General features: G+C 41.5%; 1 protein-coding gene across 4 annotated transcripts in view; it reads right to left on the reverse strand.

Annotated features, from left to right (window-relative positions):
• Positions 1–22,669, reverse strand: part of ST3GAL3 (ST3 beta-galactoside alpha-2,3-sialyltransferase 3) — a 234,831-nt gene that overhangs the window by 170,694 nt on the left and 41,468 nt on the right. For 3 of the 4 annotated variants that reach the window (XM_081946127.1, XM_081946124.1, XM_081946125.1), the window contains exon 3: positions 10,617–10,664. The exons of the other annotated variant lie outside the window; for it this stretch is intronic. In XM_081946127.1, coding sequence (XP_081802253.1) covers positions 10,617–10,664 — 48 coding nt within the window. The remainder of the gene's footprint in view (positions 1–10,616; positions 10,665–22,669) is intronic. 4 annotated transcript variants of the gene reach the window in all.

The raw sequence follows: 22,669 nt of genomic DNA on the forward strand, positions 1-22,669 counted from the left end.
GGAAAAAAAGGCCCGCAGGGAGTTGGATGGAAAGAGCTTTGCTCCGCGCTGCTTTCCCTGCCTATTTAGGACCGCGATAGTTTGTCCTATTGGGCACAGCTCTATTTTATGCTAGTAATTTGCTTTGATTTAAAGTATCCAATTGATCCAATTAATTTTCGAATTTAGTACTCACAATCACTCTGGGAACCAAAATTTAGTCTTTGGACCTTCTTGACTGAGAGGAAACTGGGAGCCAACGGGAGAAGCCGAAGGCTAAGAAGTTTTCTCTCAGTCAAATGGACCAATCAGGCTGTAATAACCCTTCAGTGACCCCTCCCTCCACTCTACTGGAAAATGCTTTGATTTACCCCACCTGCCTATCCCCCCCTTCCAATCTATGTTCTTTTGGCAGCCCTGGATGATATCTTGCCTGATGGGAAGAAGGTTATCCATCCATCCATCCATGCCCTATTTGACATCTTAGCAGCTTTCATTAGCATCAACCATGGTATTCTTCTGGATTAGCTCAGATAATTGGGAATGTGGAGTAGTGTTTTGCTGGTTTGCCACCTTTCTCCAGGATCGATTCTAGTTGGTAGCGATAGGGAAAAAGAGGATCCGTCCTTTGCCCCTACTGGTGCTGTAGGAGTCAGTGTTTCCACTTTAATGCAACAACTACATGAAGCCACTGGTTGAGCTCATCTGTCACAACAGAGTAAGATATCACCAGTGTACTCAACTATACTTCTCTGTTCCTGGCAAATTAAGCAATATTCTAGACGACGTCTCCCAGTGCTTAGAGGTTATGAGGATCCTTGTGCAGAATAACAAGTTACAGCTGAACCCTGGCAAGACTAAGTGGCTTTGGGTTTGGGTCCACTGGTTCTAGGCTCATACTATCTTTGGTGCTGGATGGGTGGCACTACTCCATACAGGTCTACAATATGGAAGACTTCCTAGGCACACAACTCCTGCTGGAAGAGCAGGTGGCAGGATCTTCACACAGCTTTGTGTTGTATGCCAATTGCACCCATTCGTAGATCAGGAAGCTCTACTGAAAAATTACTCATGTCCTAATCACCTCCAGGTTGGGGAGGACTTGGGAGATTTGGCACAGGCCCAGGCTTGCACTTTTTTTTTCACGTCTAGGCCTGCAGTACTTTCTCAGTTCATTTAGGTCATTCTCAACCTAGCTGGGCAGAAGATGTGCAATGAGTGCCTCAGGCAGTGAAGGAGAGCCTGTGCTGGGCCTCCCAGGATCTCCTTCACTGCCTGAGGCACTCATTGCACATCTTCTGCCCAGCTAGGTTCCCACAGGCCTTGGGTCTGCTTCTCCCTCAGCTCAGTTCCCAGAAATCCTCTGTGGGTTCCCTTCCCCTCCAGACCCAGCAGTGCAGGAAGGGGACATAAATGGGTGGGAAACAGATCCAGGTCCTGTGGGGCACAGCCAGGTGGGAAGGAGACTCAAGAGATCCAGCAGGATGGGATGAGGGAAAGTTTGGGGGGGAGGCAGTTGCAGCATCCCTGAAGTCAATGTTAAGAGAAGGCAATTGCCAAACATCCTATTTTCATCATGAAATCACAGGGGTGCTGCAGCTGTATATCCCTTCATTCAGTACTGCTATAACAGTTGCTGAACAAATGGCCATAAGTTGAAAACCACCTGTAGCTGCTTCAAAATGCAGCAGTGCAATCAATAACAAGTGCTTGTCATTATGCCCATGTGTCATGGTCGCTCTGCAAATTGCACTGGTTACCAATTGGCTTCTGGGTATAATTTAAGGTACAGTCATTATCTACAAAGCTCTTCATGGCATAGGGCCCAGAAACTGATGACTGTCTGTCAACTGTTTTTTCTGCCCATCCAAGGCACTCAGGCAGAGTGGATGCTCTCCAGGTCATATTGATTACATGTTGTCAATTTTTTTTAGTTCAGATTTACAAGTCATCCTTAGTTTACATTGGCAATTCGGACTAGAATTGCCTTTACAATTGGCCATAAAGTGCAATGTGATTTAACCGCACTGCTTAACAATGGCAATTCGAGAAGTCCAGGCTGTCACTGATAAATGAGGAGCACACAGTTCATTAAGCAAGGGCCTCGTGTGATTGTGACTTTTAACTTCGTGGCAGGGAATATTGGAAATCACGAGCACTGTGATGTTGTACTCAGAAGATGGGTACTGACTGTCCAAGTCATGATCATGTGACCATGATACTATGATGGGCAGAATTCTCAGAACCAATCATAACTACATTTGTTCAGCACTGTTATAAGTTTAAACAAGCATTGAATGACTGGTCAAAACCTGAAGACCACCTGTACTGTACACCACCCAGAGTCTTTGTAGAGTTGGGTGGGCTTTAAAAAATCCAAAATAAATAAATAAGCCAAGCCAGGTTCATGGCCCTTGGGAGGCTTTATGGCCCCAACTGTTTGCTCCCTTTTTCTGGGTCTGATTTAAATGTCACTGCTATTCCATTCAGGGATACATATATCATATATGCACACAATTAAACATTCCTAAGTGAAAGCACAAAAGGTACTTTCACTCCATTTCAGAAGTTGTATTATATTTCCTAATAAAAGGCAAAGATAATAAAGTAATATACACAAGTTCTTGGTGACCTCTAGTGTAAGTCAACTTGATCTGCAAAAGATGTCAAAGAATTAAGATAAAGACTAGGGATTATTCTTCTGCAAATACAAACAGATTAAAAGGCCTCTTCTAGAAAGATTCTCGCCCAGAGAGGTTCTCATCCCATAGCTACAGATGGGCCGTAGAAAAAAGGGCTAATATTAAAAATTGCTGCAGTATTTGACAATCAAGGCTTCGTCAATTCAGTTTGCATTCATCAATTATCTCAAGATCTTTTTCACAAGTAGTATTGTTAAACCTCCCTTAAGAAGTCCATAACGCCAGGAAAAAGGAAAAGAGAAGAGGATGACCAGCAGCAAGTAGGACTGACTTAATTATAACAGCAACGAATGTACCCTTGTGAAAACTCAAATATCAGGTTGCGGATAAGCCATATTAGGTATTAACACTAACTTGAGGTCACATCCTTACCACCGCTAATATAGCAACCCTCATCCTACTGCTAGGCATTTATTTCTGATTCCAAAGATAACTTATATGAAAAAAAAACATTTAAAAAAAATATTTGTAGCATTTTCTGTCAACACCAGCTTATTTTTGTCAAGCATTAAAACTGACTCCCCACCCCCCTTTCCAGAATAACTACAGAGAATTCAAAGGCTTTCTTTTTCATTTTAAACTAATTATTCATTGTGTCAAGATTCAAATGAACATTTCTGTGTTAGCTACATCTCAAAGACAGAAAAACATCAAACTGTTGTTTGTCACATGCAGAGTCAGATAGAAGACCTTTATAGCATTTCCAGTGCCATTTAGCCATATATAGGCACAAATGCAGGTTTAGAATTTTTTTTTAACTAAAAGCTTCAATGTCCTTCCCTCCCTCCTTCATGCACACATACACAAAATTCAAAATCCAGTGGATACCTACTTTCAAGACCAAAAAGTATTGAGGAGGAAAATGCACCGTGTAACTTTTTCAATGTGATGGCTTCAAAGTATTAGAGAGCTCATCAAATTTCAATAGGGATTTACAATCCACTCTTGGTACTCTTCTTACACATCCTTTCCCACTTTAGTGTTATTGCTTTGCAGTTCACACAAAAACCTTCCTTTGTTTTGAGAACCATTTATTGTTATCTCAAAGGTGCAACTAGACTTTTGAAAAAGCACCTTTTGGGGACAACCATGATCTGGATGATTGAGACATTTTTTGTTATGCTTTAAGGCAAGAGTGTCAAACTCACAGCCCGCAGGCCAATTTGCATCACATGCTGACCACACCACCGTTTTAGTGAAGGGTGGGAAAGTCGCAATACATCACATGACAACGATATGATGATGGGAGTTTGATACCTCTGCTTTAAGGTCTTTCTTATACTCTTCCATATGCTGCATAAACTGAAATTTTCCAGGACAAACCCTTTTAAATAGTTCTCCTACATTTTACTGCTTACATTGGTTGTACTGGATACCACAGAACATGGCCCAAAATGCCAGGCATAGCTCCATTCACTGATTCAAGGAAATCTCAGTAATATCAGAAAGAACTCAAAATACCCCAAGTTTTGTTGAGAAATTAATTTCGGAAGATTTTCTTTAAGGAAGTCTTTAAGAGATGTCAAAAGCAGAGATTTGTTAATATGCAAGATGGACAGAGGACTTATTTAAAGGAGACGGGGGGGGGGGACAACAATCTTAAGAACTTGGAAGTCTTTCCTTACTGAGACATTAGGGCAGGCGAATAAAGGAACTAACAGAACCACTGTTTCATTTCAGAATTCATGGAAAACTGGTGAAGTCCCAGAAGACTGGGAGGAGGTCTTAAAGAGAGTCTCTGTCTTCAAAAAGAGAAGGATTTCAAAAATTGCTGATTTCTCAGCTTGACATCTATACTATATATACTACTATGCAAATCTCTTAGTAAACACCAGGTTAGTGAATGCAACAATTAAAAATCAGCAAGGCTTTCTTAATTAGCAATCATATTAGACTAATCTAATCTTTTCTGATAGTCAGAATTCCATGGACATTGTGTAATTTGACTCAACAAATCATGACAATTTCTAATATATTTATTAATAATATGCTAGATGATACAGTTTTTAGATGTACTTATAACTAGTTGAGACATTGTACATAGAAAGTACTCTGTATTGGCTTGGAGAATCATTTTTATTAACGAGCTTTTTAAAGTCACTAAGGGGATGATTATTGAATACAATTATTAAATATGCAAATGAAAGAAAACTAACTTTACCACTCTTTTCACCAAGAGAAAAAAATTCAGACAGCATGTAAGGATGAACAGGGCTGCAATCAAAGGTTGAAATGTAACAGGAAGAAAAATTAAGTTATGTGTATAGAGGGGAAAAAAGGAAGGCATAATTATGGGATGAGGGTGATTTAACTTGGCATTAATACGTATGAAAAAGATCTCAATGTTCTCAATTAATACACTGATAAATCAACAGTGCAATGCAATCTATCCAATAAAAGGCAAATTATTTCAAGAGGCATTAACAGATATTTAGTGTCAAAACTACCCATTGATTTCAAATGCTTTAGCATATTCTGCATGAGGCAGGGTTTTGGATTAGATTATTTCTAATATTTCTTCTGACCTTAAGCTTCTACAAAATATATTATGTTGTTCATTTAGAATTGTTTCTCGCTAGACAAGGAATCCATGCTAGGTGATTCTTTTATAGGAAATGTCCCCAATACATTTCTTTGATTGGCTGGATGGTTAACTGACTGATTGTGACAGATTATGTTCCATCAAATTGGAGTAGACAATTAGAAACTATACAGAGACCTCCAGATGATTGGTCAACAACCTTCAAGTCTTCCAACATGGCACCCAACAGCTTTGTATTCCACTTTGCTGTTGGTTATCTTCTTATTCTTTTTTCTTCCATCCTTTCTCACATTATAATTTTTCTAAACTAAATCTTTGCAAAATGTGTCCATCATATAATAATCTCAGTGTGAAAACTCTTGGTTGTTTTGTTCCGTGATCCTTTTGTTCTCTGGGCTATCCATGATGTTCCCAAAAATCTTTCTCAACACCAACATTCAAAAGCACCCCCACACTTTCTATCAGGGTCCAAATTAAGGGTCCAAATTTTGTCTGAATTTTTGCTGAAATAGCATTTCATCAGGAAAAATCAGTATTTGCATGTTTCTTATTTTTATGAGTATAAACACATCTTGGCATCATTGGCTTCATTGTTCTCCTACCAAATGCTAGTTTGCAGAATCTGAGAGCTGATTCCTTTACTAGTTCATAGTTGATCCTGAAAGGCAGAAACTATCCACTACTTCAGTTATCTTCATTGTCCAAATATATCTCTTAAGTGATATTAATATTTTGAAGACCAATTACAATACTCAGGAAGCCAGTCTGTGGCAGAATTATTTTTACTGACTATACTATGTATAATTTTTAATCACACAAGAAAAGGAAATTGCAGATTGATGTATTTGACTGCAGCATAATCAAACAATGGAAACTTTAATGGTGAAGGCAGGGAATGATAAATCAGCTGATTGTAAAATTCTCAATACTGCTGTTGAAAGACGTTAGCATGCAGATCATAAATGTAATTTTACACCAAGACACACTATGAGGGGTGTTGCAGATTGGGATACAATTATTCTTGACACTAAGTGCTCTTAGCTTTATTTTATATTCTATTGCAAGAACAAAATTTAATTGCTTGTAAAAGTCTATGGTAATTTTGTGGAGAGTGCCAGTCCAAAAGAAATCTATTTAAAACTATCCTCTTCTTCATGGCAGATTCTTCTTCTTTAAAGATTATTCCATTCTTGATATCCACTCCTGTCCTCTCTAGACGATCAATTTAACAAATCAAATTGGTGCCTATGTTTCTTAATTGCATATGATTCAAAAATCTGTTAATAAAGTATATTCAGGTTTGATTATATGGTATTTTCTCCTGTGCTTACTCAAAAAGATGAGGTCGTCATAGTTATTACTGGAACCATGGCAATTATGAATGCATAGTAGATAACATCTTGATATCTCAGGTGTTATCACTTACACAACACCCCTTTCATGAATTTGCTCTATTGTCACCTTTTTCTAAACATCTTATATGGCTGTTTTCTTATACTACACACATACATAACACACACAAATCTCCCCTTTAAAAGGTAGCAACTATGTTACCACCTTTTTAAAAAATATTATAAAAGTTATTTGGTATAAATGACATTAGATCTAATTGTATTTAGAGGAAGTTGCAATTTTCTATTGCTATTTCTCCATATAAAGAGAGAGATAATATTATTTAGCTTAAACAATCCATGTTTTCAAATTATTTGCATATTCTCTCTCTACCTTTTTGTCAATTTGGGTGCATTTAAATAAGTCTTGACTCCTGATGACTACATGGACAAGTCCATGCAGTTTTCTTGGCAACATTTTTGGAAATGGTTTGCCACAGCCTTTTTCCTAGGGAAGAAAGTCATCCAGCTGGCTTTATACCTACAGCAGGACTATCCTGATGTCTTCAATCATTAAACAAAATTATCTCTCCCTCTAGTCTATTGCTTTATTCTCATTTCTTGTAATTTCAAATAAAAATAGGCATCACTATGGAAAAAGATTTCTTAATTGCCACTAATTAATTAACATGCCCTTAATTGTCATATAGTATGTGCCATTCTTGCAACTCTTAGGAAGCCTCAGAAGCTTTCCAAAGGGTTTCTGAAGCATTGTGAGAAGTGTGTGTGTGTGTGTGTGTGTTTTGGAGAATGGCAGGCACGGCCTTCTCACCTCAGAAGCTTCAAAGGTCTGGGGTAGCACGTGGCACCACTAGGTCCGAAATAGAGGCCCAGGGATGGGGGGGGGGGAAGCAAGCTGAGACTGCTGAATGCCACAGGTTTCTACTTCAGCCCCAGTGCCATCAATACATTATGCAGGGTGGCCAAAAGACAAGAGATGGGGGTGCGAGAAAGGGGGATGAAGGAGTTGGAGGCAGGGGAGACACTCTCTTGTTTTCCTGAGGTCCTGAGCAGGACCTTGCTTTACTGCTTTGCCTTTACTGAGGTCCTGAGGAGGAGTTGTGTTCTAGCTGGGAGAACACGGGTGGACAAATGGAGGCGAGCCAGGACTTAACAAATGCTAACAGTTTATTGCTAACAGGTTGCCAAACACGGCACTTCACAATTCGCGCGTCTCAGCTAACTGGCAACAGCTGAGTCCTGTTTGACAGCGTTTTTTATATGCTGGCTGTCAAACCGTCAACCAATCAGCGTCGAGCACAGTGCCCCCTAGCGAAACGGACCAGAGGGAAAACTAGGATACATAACAAGTTGGAGACAGGGGAGGTAGTCTCTTGCTATACTGAGGTCCTGAGCAGGACCTTGCTTTACTGCTTTGCCTTTACTGAGGTCCTGAGGAGCAGTTGGAGGCAGGGGAGGTAGTCTCTTGCTTTACTAAAGTCCTGAGCAGTAAAGACCTTGCTTTACTGCTTTGCCTTTACTGAGGTCCTGAGGAGGAGTTGGAGGCAGGGGAGGTAGTCTCTTGCTTTACTGAAGTCCTGAGCAGTAAAGACCTTGCTTTACTGCTTTGCCATTACTGAGGTCCTGAGGAGGAGTTGGAGGAAGGGGAGGTAGTCTCTTGCTTTACTGAAGTCCTGAGCAGTAAAGACCTTGCTTTACTGAGATCCTGAGGAGCAGTTGGAGGCAGGGGAGGTAGTCTCTTGCTTTACTGAGGTCCTGAGCAGGGAGGGTTGGCTTAGATTGGGATGATGGATCCATGCTTAACAACCGATAGGGTTGCCTAACAAAGGCAAAGGGAATTGCCAAGATTGTCATCACTAACATACAAGTGACATCATGCTTTATCATTGTATTGCTTGGCAAAGGAGATTCCAGTCCCAATTATCATCATGACTCAAGGACTACCTGAACTAACAATGGCTGAGTGTGGAAGGTGAAAGGTTCCTTTTTAGTTTGTTCCCAGATTCACAGCAAGTTTTGAAGGGAAGTACTGCAAGAAGCACAAGAGATCTGGACTTCTTCTCAGTCCCCTCTTTCAACAAGAAAAACTATCCCTCAATTTAGCAATGGACCCCCTTGTTACAGAGACTTTTTTTCACTAGCAGAGCTTGAAGCACATTAAAGCCAACAGCAGTCTTAAACCTAAATTGCTTTCAACATGCCGAAATATCATAAACTGCAGCCATTTTCAACCTTCTTCTGGCTACTTGGCCACTGATACAAAGACAACAGTCCCAATCTTTAAAACAAAGGAGATACATTATTTTCTTTTAATCATATTTTAGCACTTCTGAGGCTTTTGGGCTACATGAGAATCTACTGGAGAGGTTTTATACAATGGAGAGACGAACCCACTTGCTTTCTCTCTAAAATTCCAGCATATTTCCCTTCACCAGGCAAGGCTAGGCAATCAGGGAGAAGATCATGCATCATTCAATTACCTTTAGGTTTGAGGACAGAAGAGCAGAAGCAGCCTCTACTTCTAAAAGACTAAAGTTCAAGGTTAGTAACCTAGCAACACCTTTTCAATTAGGCTTCCCTGTTAGGGGTTAGGCAGCAAGATATATTTGATTACTTTCTAGCAGGGCTGTGTCTATTTCAAAAGTTATTTGGAGGAAGTGCTTTGGACCTCATACGAATGAAATGCCTCTGCAATATTCATTAAATATTTGGACCTCTTTCAGGCTTCTGTGCTTTGAGCTGCAGCATCATTTCATTCAGGCTAACAATGCAGCCTTCAGAGTTGATCTACTTTACTGAACAGCAAAAAGAGGAGGTGAACTCATGTGAAGTCCAAAGTTCTTTTTTCAAATAATTTTCAGTGAGTGCACAGCAGGCAAAAAAGCCAGGGGCCATGTTGGAAGGCAGTAAATATTCTTATCACAATATAATCAGTACACTGAAAAGAGATTTTCATAAGACAAGAGCTAACTGACTTTAAAGAAAAGGTGGTTCAGAACTTCTTTTACATGCTTACATAGATTAAAGCTGACCAAGGATAAATCTTCTCCTATTCTTCCAAGCTATATTCCCTTGCTGAAAATTCTTTATTTGGGATCTTAGTATAATCTTTTAAGAACTCTACCTTGTGATTTTTAGCTAAATCATTCATTGATCACAACTTACAGCTATACCTTATGTGCCATAATGGTTCACTGGTATTCTAACACAAAATGGCACACTGCTTTTAAATTCAAGTCAATAACATTCCAAAAATTAAGAAGAAGAAAAAAGTGTCTCCCTGAACTCATTATTTCCAATTGCAGAAAAAGCATTGGAGTTATATGTAAGGAAGAATGTAGTTCCATCTTCTCTCAAGAAGCATCATCTTCATTTTCTTCTGCATTTGGAAAGATAAATTGGTTGATATAATCTCTTTTGGAATATCATTTTTCTCTTAAGTACAGGCATTTCTATGGGCACTTCAATAAAGAGGTATAACATGAACTAAAGCACTCAAGCCTACCTGAATCGTTTTGCTGCTAATTATTAGCAAACTCACAAAACAGACAAGGAAAGTTGCCAGAGATTTACTAACTTAAATTACAAATCCTGTTCTGCTTTGTTGCTACAAACCATTATCAGATATCATGTTAAACTTCTCTACTTGTTTTGTTTATATAATACAGCTTGCTGATATTACAGCTTACATTTTATGCATAAGGGTTTTTTTTTAATTTGCAAATGTGACCTTCTATCTAGAATAGCCTTCTCCAATATAGTGCCTTCCAGATGAGTTGAGACTATAACTTCTAGATTCCCAACCAATAGAATCAAAAGCACAACTTAAGTGATAAAAATGTAGCACCAGGAAAAGAGTATAAAGACTATATTCTCTTTAATTACTTATTTGCAAAGGACTCATCAAATTTCCTTCAAAGACTATCATGAAGGGTTATCTTGAATTGGGATTAAGAGCTGCTTATCTGCCTCCCAACATGGCTGTCACACATAAATTGGCAATCTTATTTATGAGAGAGAAGAGGGGACGGGAAGTTGTACCTGAGCCTATTGAACGTCCAACGGAGTCAAAGGAAAGAACCACTGAATCTGTAACACAAGAGTACAAGTTCATTTTTCCCTTGTCATATAAACTCTTACTCGTTAATAAGAAACTCCTATTTCCTATTCCTCAAAAAATCAATCTACTGGTTAAACATGAAGCAGAGAAATTTTATCCCACTATCAATCTAGCTTTGACTGACTAATCTAGTCAGACAAAGTGGAGTGGCCTAGACTTATATCCTTTCCTGAAAAGAGATAAGCAGTACAATAAGAGATAAACTCCTACAATAACTTGTTGGCTCACAACACAATGTCAGTGGGAACATGTTTACCATTGCCTATGAAGTGCTATAAATATTTAATGTGAGTTCCAGAAGTCCCAAATGTGTTTCTTTTAAGAGGCAACTGGACTTTCTGGTTTTTCTTTGAAGGTGTTTCGCTTTTCATCCAAGAAGTTTCTTCAGCTCTCCAGATGTCTTCCAAAAAACTCAGTAAATCCAGTTGCTTCTTGAAAAAAGCACCCTTGGGACAATCATGAACTGGATGACTGAGAATCTCCATAGAAATGTGGATTCCAGAAGTACTGCAGATATTTCAGTTGAGTATATGTTTATCTTGCAACAGAGAACATTGATTGTATTAAATTACTGTTATAGAATGTATAAATATGTATAATACCTAAACATGAAAATATAAAAGGTAAGATGTCTTTTCATTGCACATCTCTCCGTTCTTATTTTCTAGTACGTAAGTGCTTTGCTTGTCCAATTCTACCAACAACTGTCCAACATAACTGGGACTTTTCCATTTTTCCCTTCATGTTCTAATGCCAGAAACTGGACTTCAAAATGCAGGTATAAGGTCGTATTTCTACATTGGTAAATCTCTTTTAAAAATCACCTATTATGATAGACTCCAAGTACCAATATCCACCAATAAACAAACTTAAACACATGTAAATGAAATTATTATTGTTGCTGTCATTTTAAAATCTTCTTAGCGCAATCATAATTTTAATTTCTCAAATTATATAACAACAAAAGGAAAATATCATTTTTTGTGGTTTCCTTCAGAAAGGTTATATTTGTATTGTGCTTTTCCTCTATACCATCGGTCGTCAACCTGGTCCCTACCGCTCACTAGTGGGCGTTTTGGGATTCCAGGTGGGCGGTGGGGATTTCGGAGGTTAAAACCTCCTTTTGAACTAACGCGCGTGAGAATGCGTGCATTAGAGATTTTGGAGGTTAAACCCTCCTTTTGAACTAATGCGCGTGAGAATGCGTGTATTAGAGATTTTGGAGGTTAAACACTCCTTTTGAACTAACGCGCGCGAGAATGTGTGTGTTAGGGATTTCGGAGGTTAAAACCTCCTTTTGTGTGAGTGGGCAGGCGGGCGCAAGCGCACACATCAATGAACTAACGCGCGCGTGCATGCAAACAAGCAAACACGTGAGAAGAGGAAGGGGAGGAGTAGAAACTGATAGCAGGGATAGGCAGAAGCGGAGCAGAGCAGTTGCAAAATAGGAAAAAGAAAAGGCAGGAGAGAATTGTTGTTGGTTAATAATAATAAGTGGGCTAACTAGCTCAGCCTTACTTTTGTACATAGCCCTAAGGAAGGTAAAAAAGGAGATAAAAAGGAAAAGCACTGTGTGGAGTGCAGATCAGAACGTAAGAGTAAAAGTAGTTGTTAAATTGTGAAACAAATTTAGAACCCATGTCTGAAAAAAAGAAATATGCTCGTGGCTATTTACCAGAGTATCTGAAGATGGGTTTCATTGAATCTGTTACAAATAAACAGCTTCCAATGTGTTTACACAAGACATTATCTAATGAAGCAATGAAGCCAAGTCGATTGCGAGAACATCTTGCTACAAAGCATTCGCAAGATAAAGATAAGCCCATTGAATATTTTCAAGAAATCTATAAAAGATTTCAAAATCGTTCAACAATAGCTGCATCATTTCAAAAACAACATGCAAAAAATGAGGATGGATTAACTGCAGCTTATCGTATATCACACTTAATTGCAAAAAGTGGTAAAAGTCATAATATTGGAGAAACTTTGATAATACCCTCTATTAAAGAATTTATCTCAACAGTAATGCATCAGGATATACCTGAAGTTTTAAAAACATTGCCCCTTAGCGATAACACAGTAAAGAAACGCATTGACGAAATGGCGGCTAATGTTGAAAATAAACTTATAGGTATTCTCCAAAATTCTTCATTTTCCATACAATTGGATGAGTCTGTCATTGCAGATAATAATGCTCTACTGATGACATATGTAAGATACCTTGATGGAAACAATACATTGCAAGAAGAAATGCTTTTCACTGTCAATCTGATTACAGATACAAAAGGATTATCAATATTTAATGCTGTGAAATCATATTTTGAAAAAAAATAATATACCCTTGAACAATACTGTTGCATGTGCTACTGATGGAGCACCATCAATGGTAGGCCGCTATCGTGGGTTTGTTGCTTACCTGAAGGAAGAAGTGCCAAATGTTTTGGGGATTCATTGTGTTGTGCACAGACAACATATTGTAGGAAAATATTTAAGTACAAGTCTCCATTCATCATTAAGTATAATAATTAAAGCTGTAAATAAGATCAAATCTAATGCCAAGTGTGATAGAATGTTTCAACAACTGTGCCAGGACAATAACGAGCAGTTTATTAGGTTACTTTTACACACAGAAGTTCGATGGCTCTCAAAGGGTACATGCTTGTCTCGTTTTGTTGCATTATTTGATAGTGTCGGACAGTTTTTTGAAAGTGATAATGAGGCTGGTCTCTATGAGTTAAAAACCGTAAAGATGGATGCCTTTAATTTGGCAGACATTTTCAAGAGATTTAATGAAATTAATTTGCAGCTTCAAGGAGCCAATATAACTCTTATAAGTTGCAAAACTATTGTGTCATTATTTATCGAAAAGCTTGATCTTCTCCGTCATAATATTCTCAAGAGAGAATTTCATCAGTTTCCTGAATTGTCCTCTATAAATAATGATGTAACTCCGGGGGATATTGAAAGGTTCAGTAGCCACCTCAACGAACTCAAATTGGATATGGCAAGACAATTTCAAGATATTTTGAACTTAAAGGTGCATGACTGGATGATAAATCCTTTTACAGCAAATGTTGCTGAAGTTGATATAACTTGCCAAGAAGAACTATTAGAACTTAAATATGACGAAGAGAGTAAATGCAATTTTGGCAGTGGTGGATACCAAAAACTCCTGCAAAATAAAAAAATGCCTGCGTTCTATCCAAATATGTGGAAAATGATGTTCAATTTATTGATACCTTTCCCTACCACATATCTTGCAGAATCAGGCTTTAGTGCTGTTAATCATATTATGAGAAACTGTCTGAATATCACTGAAAGAGGAGACCTTTGTTCCTTACGACCGTTTGTTCCTTACGAAAATCGAACCAGATATCAAATATTTAGTCTCGCAGCATCAGCCTCAAAGATCTCATTAATCACTAGTAAAGCTAATTTCAATTTACTTTATTGTTTTCTAATTAAACTTTATAAAGTTAAAAAAATTATAAACATGCATAAAGTAGAAATAAAAAGATAAATGTATGTACATTTCTTTTTTTAAAAAACACCCTCCTTTCTAAAAAAAAATATTCCGCATTTGCGCAAAAACTGGTGGGCGGTAAGGAAATATTTCCATCAAGAAAGATCCATTAGAGGGCGGTAGGTAGAAAAAGGTTGACTACCACTGCTCTATACCTTGACGCTCCCAATTCCCCCATTTAAAGTTGTTTGTTTAATCTTTAAAAAGTAGATACTTAAAAATCCACAAGAGATGAAAAATGCTTTGGGATCTATCTATCGAATAATGCTACCTGATGGGGCCTGGGAGGTGTACTTTTTCCATCATGACACCTATCCTTTGTAACAGCATCCCCTTAGAGCCTCAACTTCCCCAGGTGACGGGCTAAGGCTATATAGGCTCACTTGCTCTTATTGTGTTTCTTGTCTCCCTGTCCACACATCTATTCTCTTTTTTTAATGGTGTTTGATTGTTGTTTATATTTTAATCGGTATACCACTCAGAATTGTCCCCATTGGACAGCCTACAAATATAATAGAGAGACAGATAGAATAAGTAGGTCCTAGATAAGCAGAGTTTTCAAAAGGCTGGGAGAAGAGGGAGGGGGATCATTTTCTTTTTATTACCTTCCTTCAGTTAACTTATCTTGGACTCAAAATTATTCTCTTGTAAGAAGTCATTTCCCACTTTCTTTTTCATCATTACATTCAAAAGCAGAAAAATAATTGTCTGTGTCCAGAAAAATATAGTGCTTAGAATTGTATGTACAGACTGTAGGCTATATTTTGAACAGAGAAATCACAAAAGAAACCACAGGTCCCACAGGAATAATATACATTTAATAAGAGTTTGATGCAGTTCTTGCTTTACATACCACAGGAATAGTATTCTTCAGAATCCAAACCAAACATAGAGAGGCCCTGACATTTATCTGGCAGCTTTTCTCCTTTAAAATAGTGCAGACCTTGAAAGTCATTTCAAAGAACTATTCTTTCAAAACTGAAAAAGAAAACCCCATCAAAACAGCTCCAATTTTTAGTGCATATCTAAAATAGGCTATTCCTAACTGGATGCTGGTTTGCAATCAAAATATCATATAAATTGAACTAATCAATAATGAATAAATAATAACAGTAAGTAAAAATTATTGCCAGCTTCTGAATACCGGGGGGGAAAAGTTCAACCGCAGATATTTTCAGTGCTCCTCTGGGGCATGTATAAATAAATAAAGTGTGCTGTTTGAGGACATTCCAATTCTCAGTGGAATTTAAAGGTTTAACACCTACTGTATATATTACTATCTTATTTTTTATCATTCAATACAATAGTAGAGTTGGAAGGGACCTTGGAGGTCTTCTAGTCCAACCCCCTGCCTAGCAGGAAACCCTATACCGTTTCAGACAAATGGCTATCCAACATCTTCTTAAAGACTTCCAGTGTTGGGGCATTCACAACCTCTGGAGGCAAGATGTTTCACTGATTAATTGTTCTAACTGTCAGGAAATTTCTCCTCAGTTCTAAGTTGCTTCTCTCCTTGATTAGTTTCCACCCATGGCTTCTTGTTCTACCTTCAGGTGCCTTGGAGAATAGTTTGACTCCCTCTTCTTTGTGGCAACCCCTGAGATATTGGAACACTGCTATCATGTCTCCCCTAGTCCTTCTTTCTCTTAAGCTAAACATACCCAGTTCCTGCAACCATTCTTCATATGTTTTAGTCTCCAGTCCCCTAATCATCTTTGTTGCTCTTCTCTGCACTCTTTCTAGAATCTCCACATCTTTTTTACATCGTGGCGACCAGAACTGAATGCAGTATTCCAAGTGTGGCCTTACCAAGGCATTATAAAGTGGTATTAACACTTCACGTGATCTTGATTCTATCCCTCTGTTGATGCAGCCTAGGACTGTGTTGGCTTTTTTCTTTCAGTTATCTATGATCACAGCCCCATAACTATTTATTCTAATGTAAGTACTAGTGGAGAGCCAGTTTAGTATAGTGGTTAAGGCATCAGGCTAGGAACGAGAAGTCCATGAGTTTGAAACCTGCCTTAGGGTGACTTTGGGCCAATCACTTTCTCTCAATCTTAGGAAGATGGTAAATTACATCTGAAAAACCTTGTCAAGAAAATAGCAGAGACACCTGCCCAAGCAATCTCCAAAAATCGGACATGATTGAATAATAATAAAAAGTTTCTGTGAGGGAGAGTTAATGTTGTGGGCAGAATGTACCAGTTGAGGTTTCTGCAAAGACCTCTGGATTCAAACTAGATGGCTTTAAAAAACCATGTTTTCATCATATAACAAATCTCATCCCAAAATAGACTCTCAATCTTTCTCTCTCCCCATCCATATAATGTTTTAATCAAAGTTTATTTAACTGGCATCACTAGTTTTTCCTCTGTTTTATTTTGAAAGGGGTCATGAATTCAGTGGCCTCCAATGCTGAGGCTTACACTAAAAAAGAGGAGCATAAGGAAGATATTTGGGGCCTCAACAGGTATTCAGCTTAGTAGTTTTCACATTACCTTTCTTCGGATATTCAGCTAAACTCAAACTGGGCAGAAAAAAAGGGAAACATATGCTACTCCTGACTCCTCCCCCTCTCTAAACTTTCTGCCAGAGTTCTGAAGGACAGCTGCACTGTGCTCACATTTGTATGAACTCAAGTCTCTGCACAATCTTGGAACCAGCTTTATTGCATGGAGGGGAATATTTGCATTCCCTCTTCTAATCTCCAAGCATGTAGGAGAGATTGGAACTGTGTGAGATACTTCCTCCACTGCCAAATGCTTCCATATATTCACAGGTCAAAGCAGGGCTAAACAGCTTCCTAGTGCATTCGGCCTTTGCCTACTGAGCAAATGCTAAACAAAGCCGCTCCTCCAGTAGCCAGTTTTCCTACGGTGGATGAGGCCTCCCCTCCAGTAGCCAGTTTTCCTACAGTGAGTTCCCTGGAGTGGCGCAAGTGGCTCATTCCTGCTGTGCAACACATTCCTTGGGGTTCTCTGTCACACACACACACACACAGCAATTGGCCAAAGAGCCCACAAGGCACTTTAAAGTTTCTCAATCAAAATAAAGCCACCAGTCAAACTTAAATCCACAACACAAGAGTTTCCAAGGCATGATCCAAGACAAGGCACAGTGTCAATCCAAAGCAAGGCAGGAATCACAATGACAAGAAAACACACAGCTAAGAAACAATCACGTTGTTCCCAGCATCGCCTCCATCTGTCTACTGTGCTAAATAGCCAGCTTCTTGTGCAGTCCATCAAGGAGGGTGAGGCTTTCTCCTCATGAATAATCTGGCTGAGCTTCTCTGTTCCTGCCTTTTCTCTGCCCTGTGTGTTTTTGGATCAAGTGCAGAAGGCAGTTCCTCTTCCTCGTCACTGATAGGCTGCACCTGCATGCTTTCCTCACCTATGGCCTCAGGACTGTTCTGCTGCACCTGCACTTTAGCCAAATCCCTCAAAGACAGCTGCTCAGAGCCACCAATCAACTCAGCTTCTGATAAAGCAGAATATTTGTAGCTCAGGGTTGAAAGGAGGGGTCCTTGGGGCTCTCTGAGCTTGCTTGTTTTCTTGCAGACCAACAATCAAGTAAGCCACGCCCCAATCAAGGAACTGCCAAAGATCCATCAGTAAACAGCCAAGCAAAGAATCTCTAAGACCGCTGTTAGATACTTGTTCTAACTACAGTGGTTTCCACCAAGGTCCTCTGTTCCAGCGAGAACAGAGGGTTAATCCTATTGGTCGAAGGGTCTGACAGCTCCCTATAAAAGGGCTGCTGTCAGACTCAATCTTCACTGGATTGTTCTCACTCGTTGTACTTAATAAAGAGCTGTTGTTACCGCTAAGCCTGCATGTGCCTATCCATTACCCAATCTAACACTGGCGACGAAGATGGGATTGGAAGGCAACTAGGCGAATCAAAAAGAGCATAGCAATCCAGCAAGTACATCCAGCCCGGAGCTCAGCACGGCTTTGAGCAGCCATTTTTAAGCGGCAGATTCCAAAATGCCCTCAGAATACAAAATGGCCATGCACGCCCCACCGACTCTGCATGACCCAGTCATCGAGCACTGGGACTCGTACATGCTACGATTTGACTGCTTCCTCGAGGCAAACGACCTCATGAACCTTTCTGAAGGCCGCAAGAAGAACATGTTCCTCGGATACTGTGTCCGGGAAGTGTTTGAAATGGCGAAAGACCTCTCTGAGCCAACACCGCTGCAGTCAGTCGCCTGGTCCGTGCTCCAGCAAACACTGAGGACCCATTATGCCCTCAAGCCATCCAAGCACGTTCTCCAGCATGAGTTTAACATCAGGAACCAGAAAGAGGGCAAGTCAATTAATGAGTACGTTGCAGTGCTTCACAAGGCTGCAGCGTACTGCGAATTCTGAGACCTGGATGAGCTGATTCTGGACTGCATAATTTGCGCCGTGCGGGACATTACCTTACAGATGAGGTTACTCGCTAAATCTAACCTCACCCTGCAGATCGCCGTGGACAAGGCCAGGGTGTCCAAATCAGCCGTCAAATCTACCGAGACTCTGCAGCGCCAAAGCGTTCCACGAGACGAGCGAAAGAGTACACGCGTACATTGCGAGGCTGCAGAGCCCGAGAGCTCAGAAGGTGAGGAAGATGATAGCTGCTGCATGCGCAATAGCTGTGCCCAGCCGGCACGCAAATTCAAATCGTGTCTCCCGCCTTGCGCTAGCTGTGGAGGAGAACATTCCAGATCCGCGATGCAACCTGCCAGCGCTGTGAGCAAAAGAGGCACATCGCCAAGGTGTGCCAGAGCGAATTCCTTGCCACTGCCTGGCAGCCTAGAAGCGCACCAAACCGCCAACAGAGGCCCAACCAAGGGGCCTGGCAGAAGCCACCACGGCACTCAGAGGGCGACAATAGAGTCACCTACCACACGTCAATCGGCCAAGTCCACACCAGGCGGCCAAAAAAGCTGAAGGTCACAGTCCTCATCGAGGACTCTCCATGTGAGATGGGGATCGACACCGGGACATCACTGACCATCATGCCATGGTCTACCCTAAAGCAGACTATCCCTAGCCTAAAGAAGCAGCATCTTCGCACCCCTGACATCCGCCTACATGATTACCAGGGAAACCGGGTCATCATCGTGGGCCAAGGCACCTTCCAGGTGAAGTTCAAGCAGTTCAGCGGGAAACTCCCAGTGACAGTGGTCAGCGGCAACCTGCAGAGCCTCCTAGGGCTAGATTGGTTCCAAGCCCTGGGCCTAGAAGTGACCGGTATCAACACCTTGAAAGAGGACGGCGCTGAAGCCATCTTTAAGGAGTTCGAGGTGAGCAGACATGACGTTTAAGGGATGTACATTTCTCACAAGAGTCTCAAAATTCAGAATATAGGAAACATGAGTAGCATTGGTATATTGCAGGGGTCCCCAGTCCGTGCCATGCCAGAAACGGGGCCGTGCAAACAAGCGAAGCCCCATCTGCAGGATGCAGGCAGCATACAAAATCATGCCTCCTCCGCTCCATGAAAAAACTTCTCTCTGCAGAACCAGTCCTTGGTGTTCAAAAGGTTGAGGTCTGCTGGTATATTGGTATTTTATAGACAGTATAAATAAAATGTATATACATACACACACAATCCCTGCTGTATTACTCACTCCCACAGACTCAGATAGTTTACTGTTTATGAGCTTGAAGCAAGAAAATGTAGAATAAAATGATCAACTCAAAAGACTTAAATGGGGAGAGAAGAAGGGAATTATTTGATGTTGCTACCTTTGATAAGTTGAGGATCAAACCTTGGCAATCTACTTTTAGCCACACAGACATCTACCAGCAGAAACAGCCCTGCTTTTGGTACTATTTATCCTATACCACTACTGTCAATTCCTTAGAAAATTAAGCACTTAGCAACTCCCATTTCCATTTTTCCCCCACTAATAACATGGTAATCACTTTTTCAACATCCTTCCTCCTTCCAGTATCACAAGAACTGAAGGTTGTGTATATGATTTTAATTTGTAAAATGTATGTGGCCTACATAATGGTAGGAGCAGCGATAGCACACAGAAACAAATGCATATCAGGTTTACAACTGAAATGCCAATCAAGAATACAAGATTCACCTTGCTCCAAAACTCAAACAAAGTAACTTTTGCATAAAAAGAAAAGATCAGAAGGACATTTGGTCTTACTTGAACTGTTATTTTCAGGGTTGTTTGCAGGATGGTCTAGAGATGGTATTATCAGAGCCAATTGGCCTTGAGACTGGGTTGAAGCTGAAGCCACACCTCTGAGCTCCTCCCTTCTCACTCCAGTTTCAATGCAGTGTGCGCTCCCGAGATCCTGAAAACACCTCCACCCCCAATACTGTCTATCTACCTAGGGTGGGAACTGGACCATCCTGTAAACAACCCTGAAAATAACAGTACAGGTAAGACCGTCATTTTCCAGAGTGAGTTTGCAGGATGGTCCAGAGATGGGACATACCCAAGTTGCCGTCCCATAGGATGGGCCGTCACTGATCAGACAGGACCTGTTGCAGTACCCTACGGCCGAACGCCGCATCAGAGGATGCGAAGACATCCAGCCTGTAGTGCCGGATGAAGGGTGATGGGGAGGCCCATGTCACTGCTCTGCAGTTACCTTCTATAGGGGCCTGGGAGGCCCATGCCGCTGACATGGCTGCACTCCTTGTGGAGTGTGCCATGATACCGGTCAGTACTGGCAAGTTTTGCACTTCATAGGCAAGGGCGATAGCCAAACGAATCCAGCGACTAATGGTGGAAGGGGACACCCTCTTCCCTAACGATGAGGGTTGAAAAGATACAAACAGGGCCTCACACCTCCGGAACTCGGCCGTCTGCCTCAAATAAATCCGTAACGCCCATCTTACGTCTAAGTGGTGCCACCTGTGCTCCCACTCTCTGACTGGGCCTGGGCAGAAGTCCGGGAGGACCACCTCCTGGGCACAGTGGAAGATCGTGTTTACCTTGGGCAGGAATGCCGGGTCAAGGCGGAGCACTACTCTGTTGTTTTGGAACATGCATAGATCCTCCCTGGAGGAGAGGGCCCCCAGCTCCGAAACACGCCTAGCCAAGGTGATAGCCACCAAGAACACAACCTTACAAGTGAGTAGCTTCTGGCTGACCATCCATAACAGTCCAAGGGGTCGGCCAGGAGGGCCCGTAACACTGTGGGGAAGTGCCATGTAGGAAACCTATGGACTGGCAGAGGGCGTAGGTGGCCCGCCCCCTTGAGAAACCTCTTAACTAAGGGCAAATGAGGCAGCCGAGTGGAGCCTTCCCCAGGAATCACCGTGGCTAGTGCCACCAACTGTCTCCTAACAGTAGCTAGGGACAGGCCCTTATCCAAGCCCTCCTGCAGGAATTTCAATATCTGAGGGACCGTGGCCCTGGAAGGGGTCACGTGGGCAGACTGACACCAGGAAACAACCGTCATCCAGGTGGAATCATAAATCCGGTTGGTTGACTGTCTGCGGGAAGCCTTAATGGTCCTGATCACTCTCTGGGACAGAAGGGTGCCTCTCAGGCACTCCCACTCAATCTCCACACGGCAAGTTGAAGCCACTGTGGATCTGGATAGACCAGCTTCCCCTGCTGCAATTTCATCTCCCCCTGGGGGATCCTGTATGGTCTCCTTGTTATCAAGCTCAACAGGTCCGTGAACCAGGCCCTCCTGGGCCAGTGGGGGGGGCACTAGGATTACTTCCGCCTGCTCTCTGACTACCTTCTAGATGACCCTGGGAAGGAGAGGCAGGGGGGAAGGCATACAGCAGCCCAACGGGCGACCTGGAGAGATGTGCAGGTAGGCCTCAGTGAGGTCGATGGATGGCATATAGTCCCCTTCCCGTATCCCTACCAGGATGGACTTGAGAGAGGCCATCTTAAAATGTCTGCACACCAAAAATTGGTTCAGGAGCTTTAGATCCAAAATGGCTCTCCATCCCCCTGACGATTTTGGCACTAGGAAAACGTTAGAGAAGAAGCCCTTGCCCGCCTGGCCCTTAGGGACCAGCTCTATGGCCGAAATGTCAAGCAGATGCTGGATGGCTTGCTACATCTGCTGGTGCTTATCAACGTTCTTGGCCGGAGGGAACACATGGAAACAATTGGGAGGGAGGGAGAGGAATTCCAAATGAAGACCATAGATTACTGTGCTGAGGACTCAGGCATCAGTGGAAATCTCTGCCCAGCCGTTTGCAAACAGAGCCAGGCGGCTGCCAATGAGTGGGGTCGCAGATGACCTACTTGCCCCGGCGGTAAGGGCGACCACCACCACCACCCTGAAAGGACTGTTTGTTCTGGGGCTGGAAGCGGGATCTGTCCCGATTGAATCCCCTGTTGGACAGCCTATCCGACCTGCCGGGAGGGTACCTGCTCTGGTGAGTTCCCTGCTCCTGTGGTCGCTGTGCAGACCTGGGATAATAGGGTGTGGTTGATGTCGGTAGCACCTTCTTCTT

Source organism: Natrix helvetica (assembly GCF_964273705.1).
Source record: "Natrix helvetica genome assembly, chromosome: 3".
In the NCBI taxonomy this organism is placed as follows: Eukaryota; Metazoa; Chordata; class Lepidosauria; order Squamata; family Natricidae; genus Natrix; species Natrix helvetica.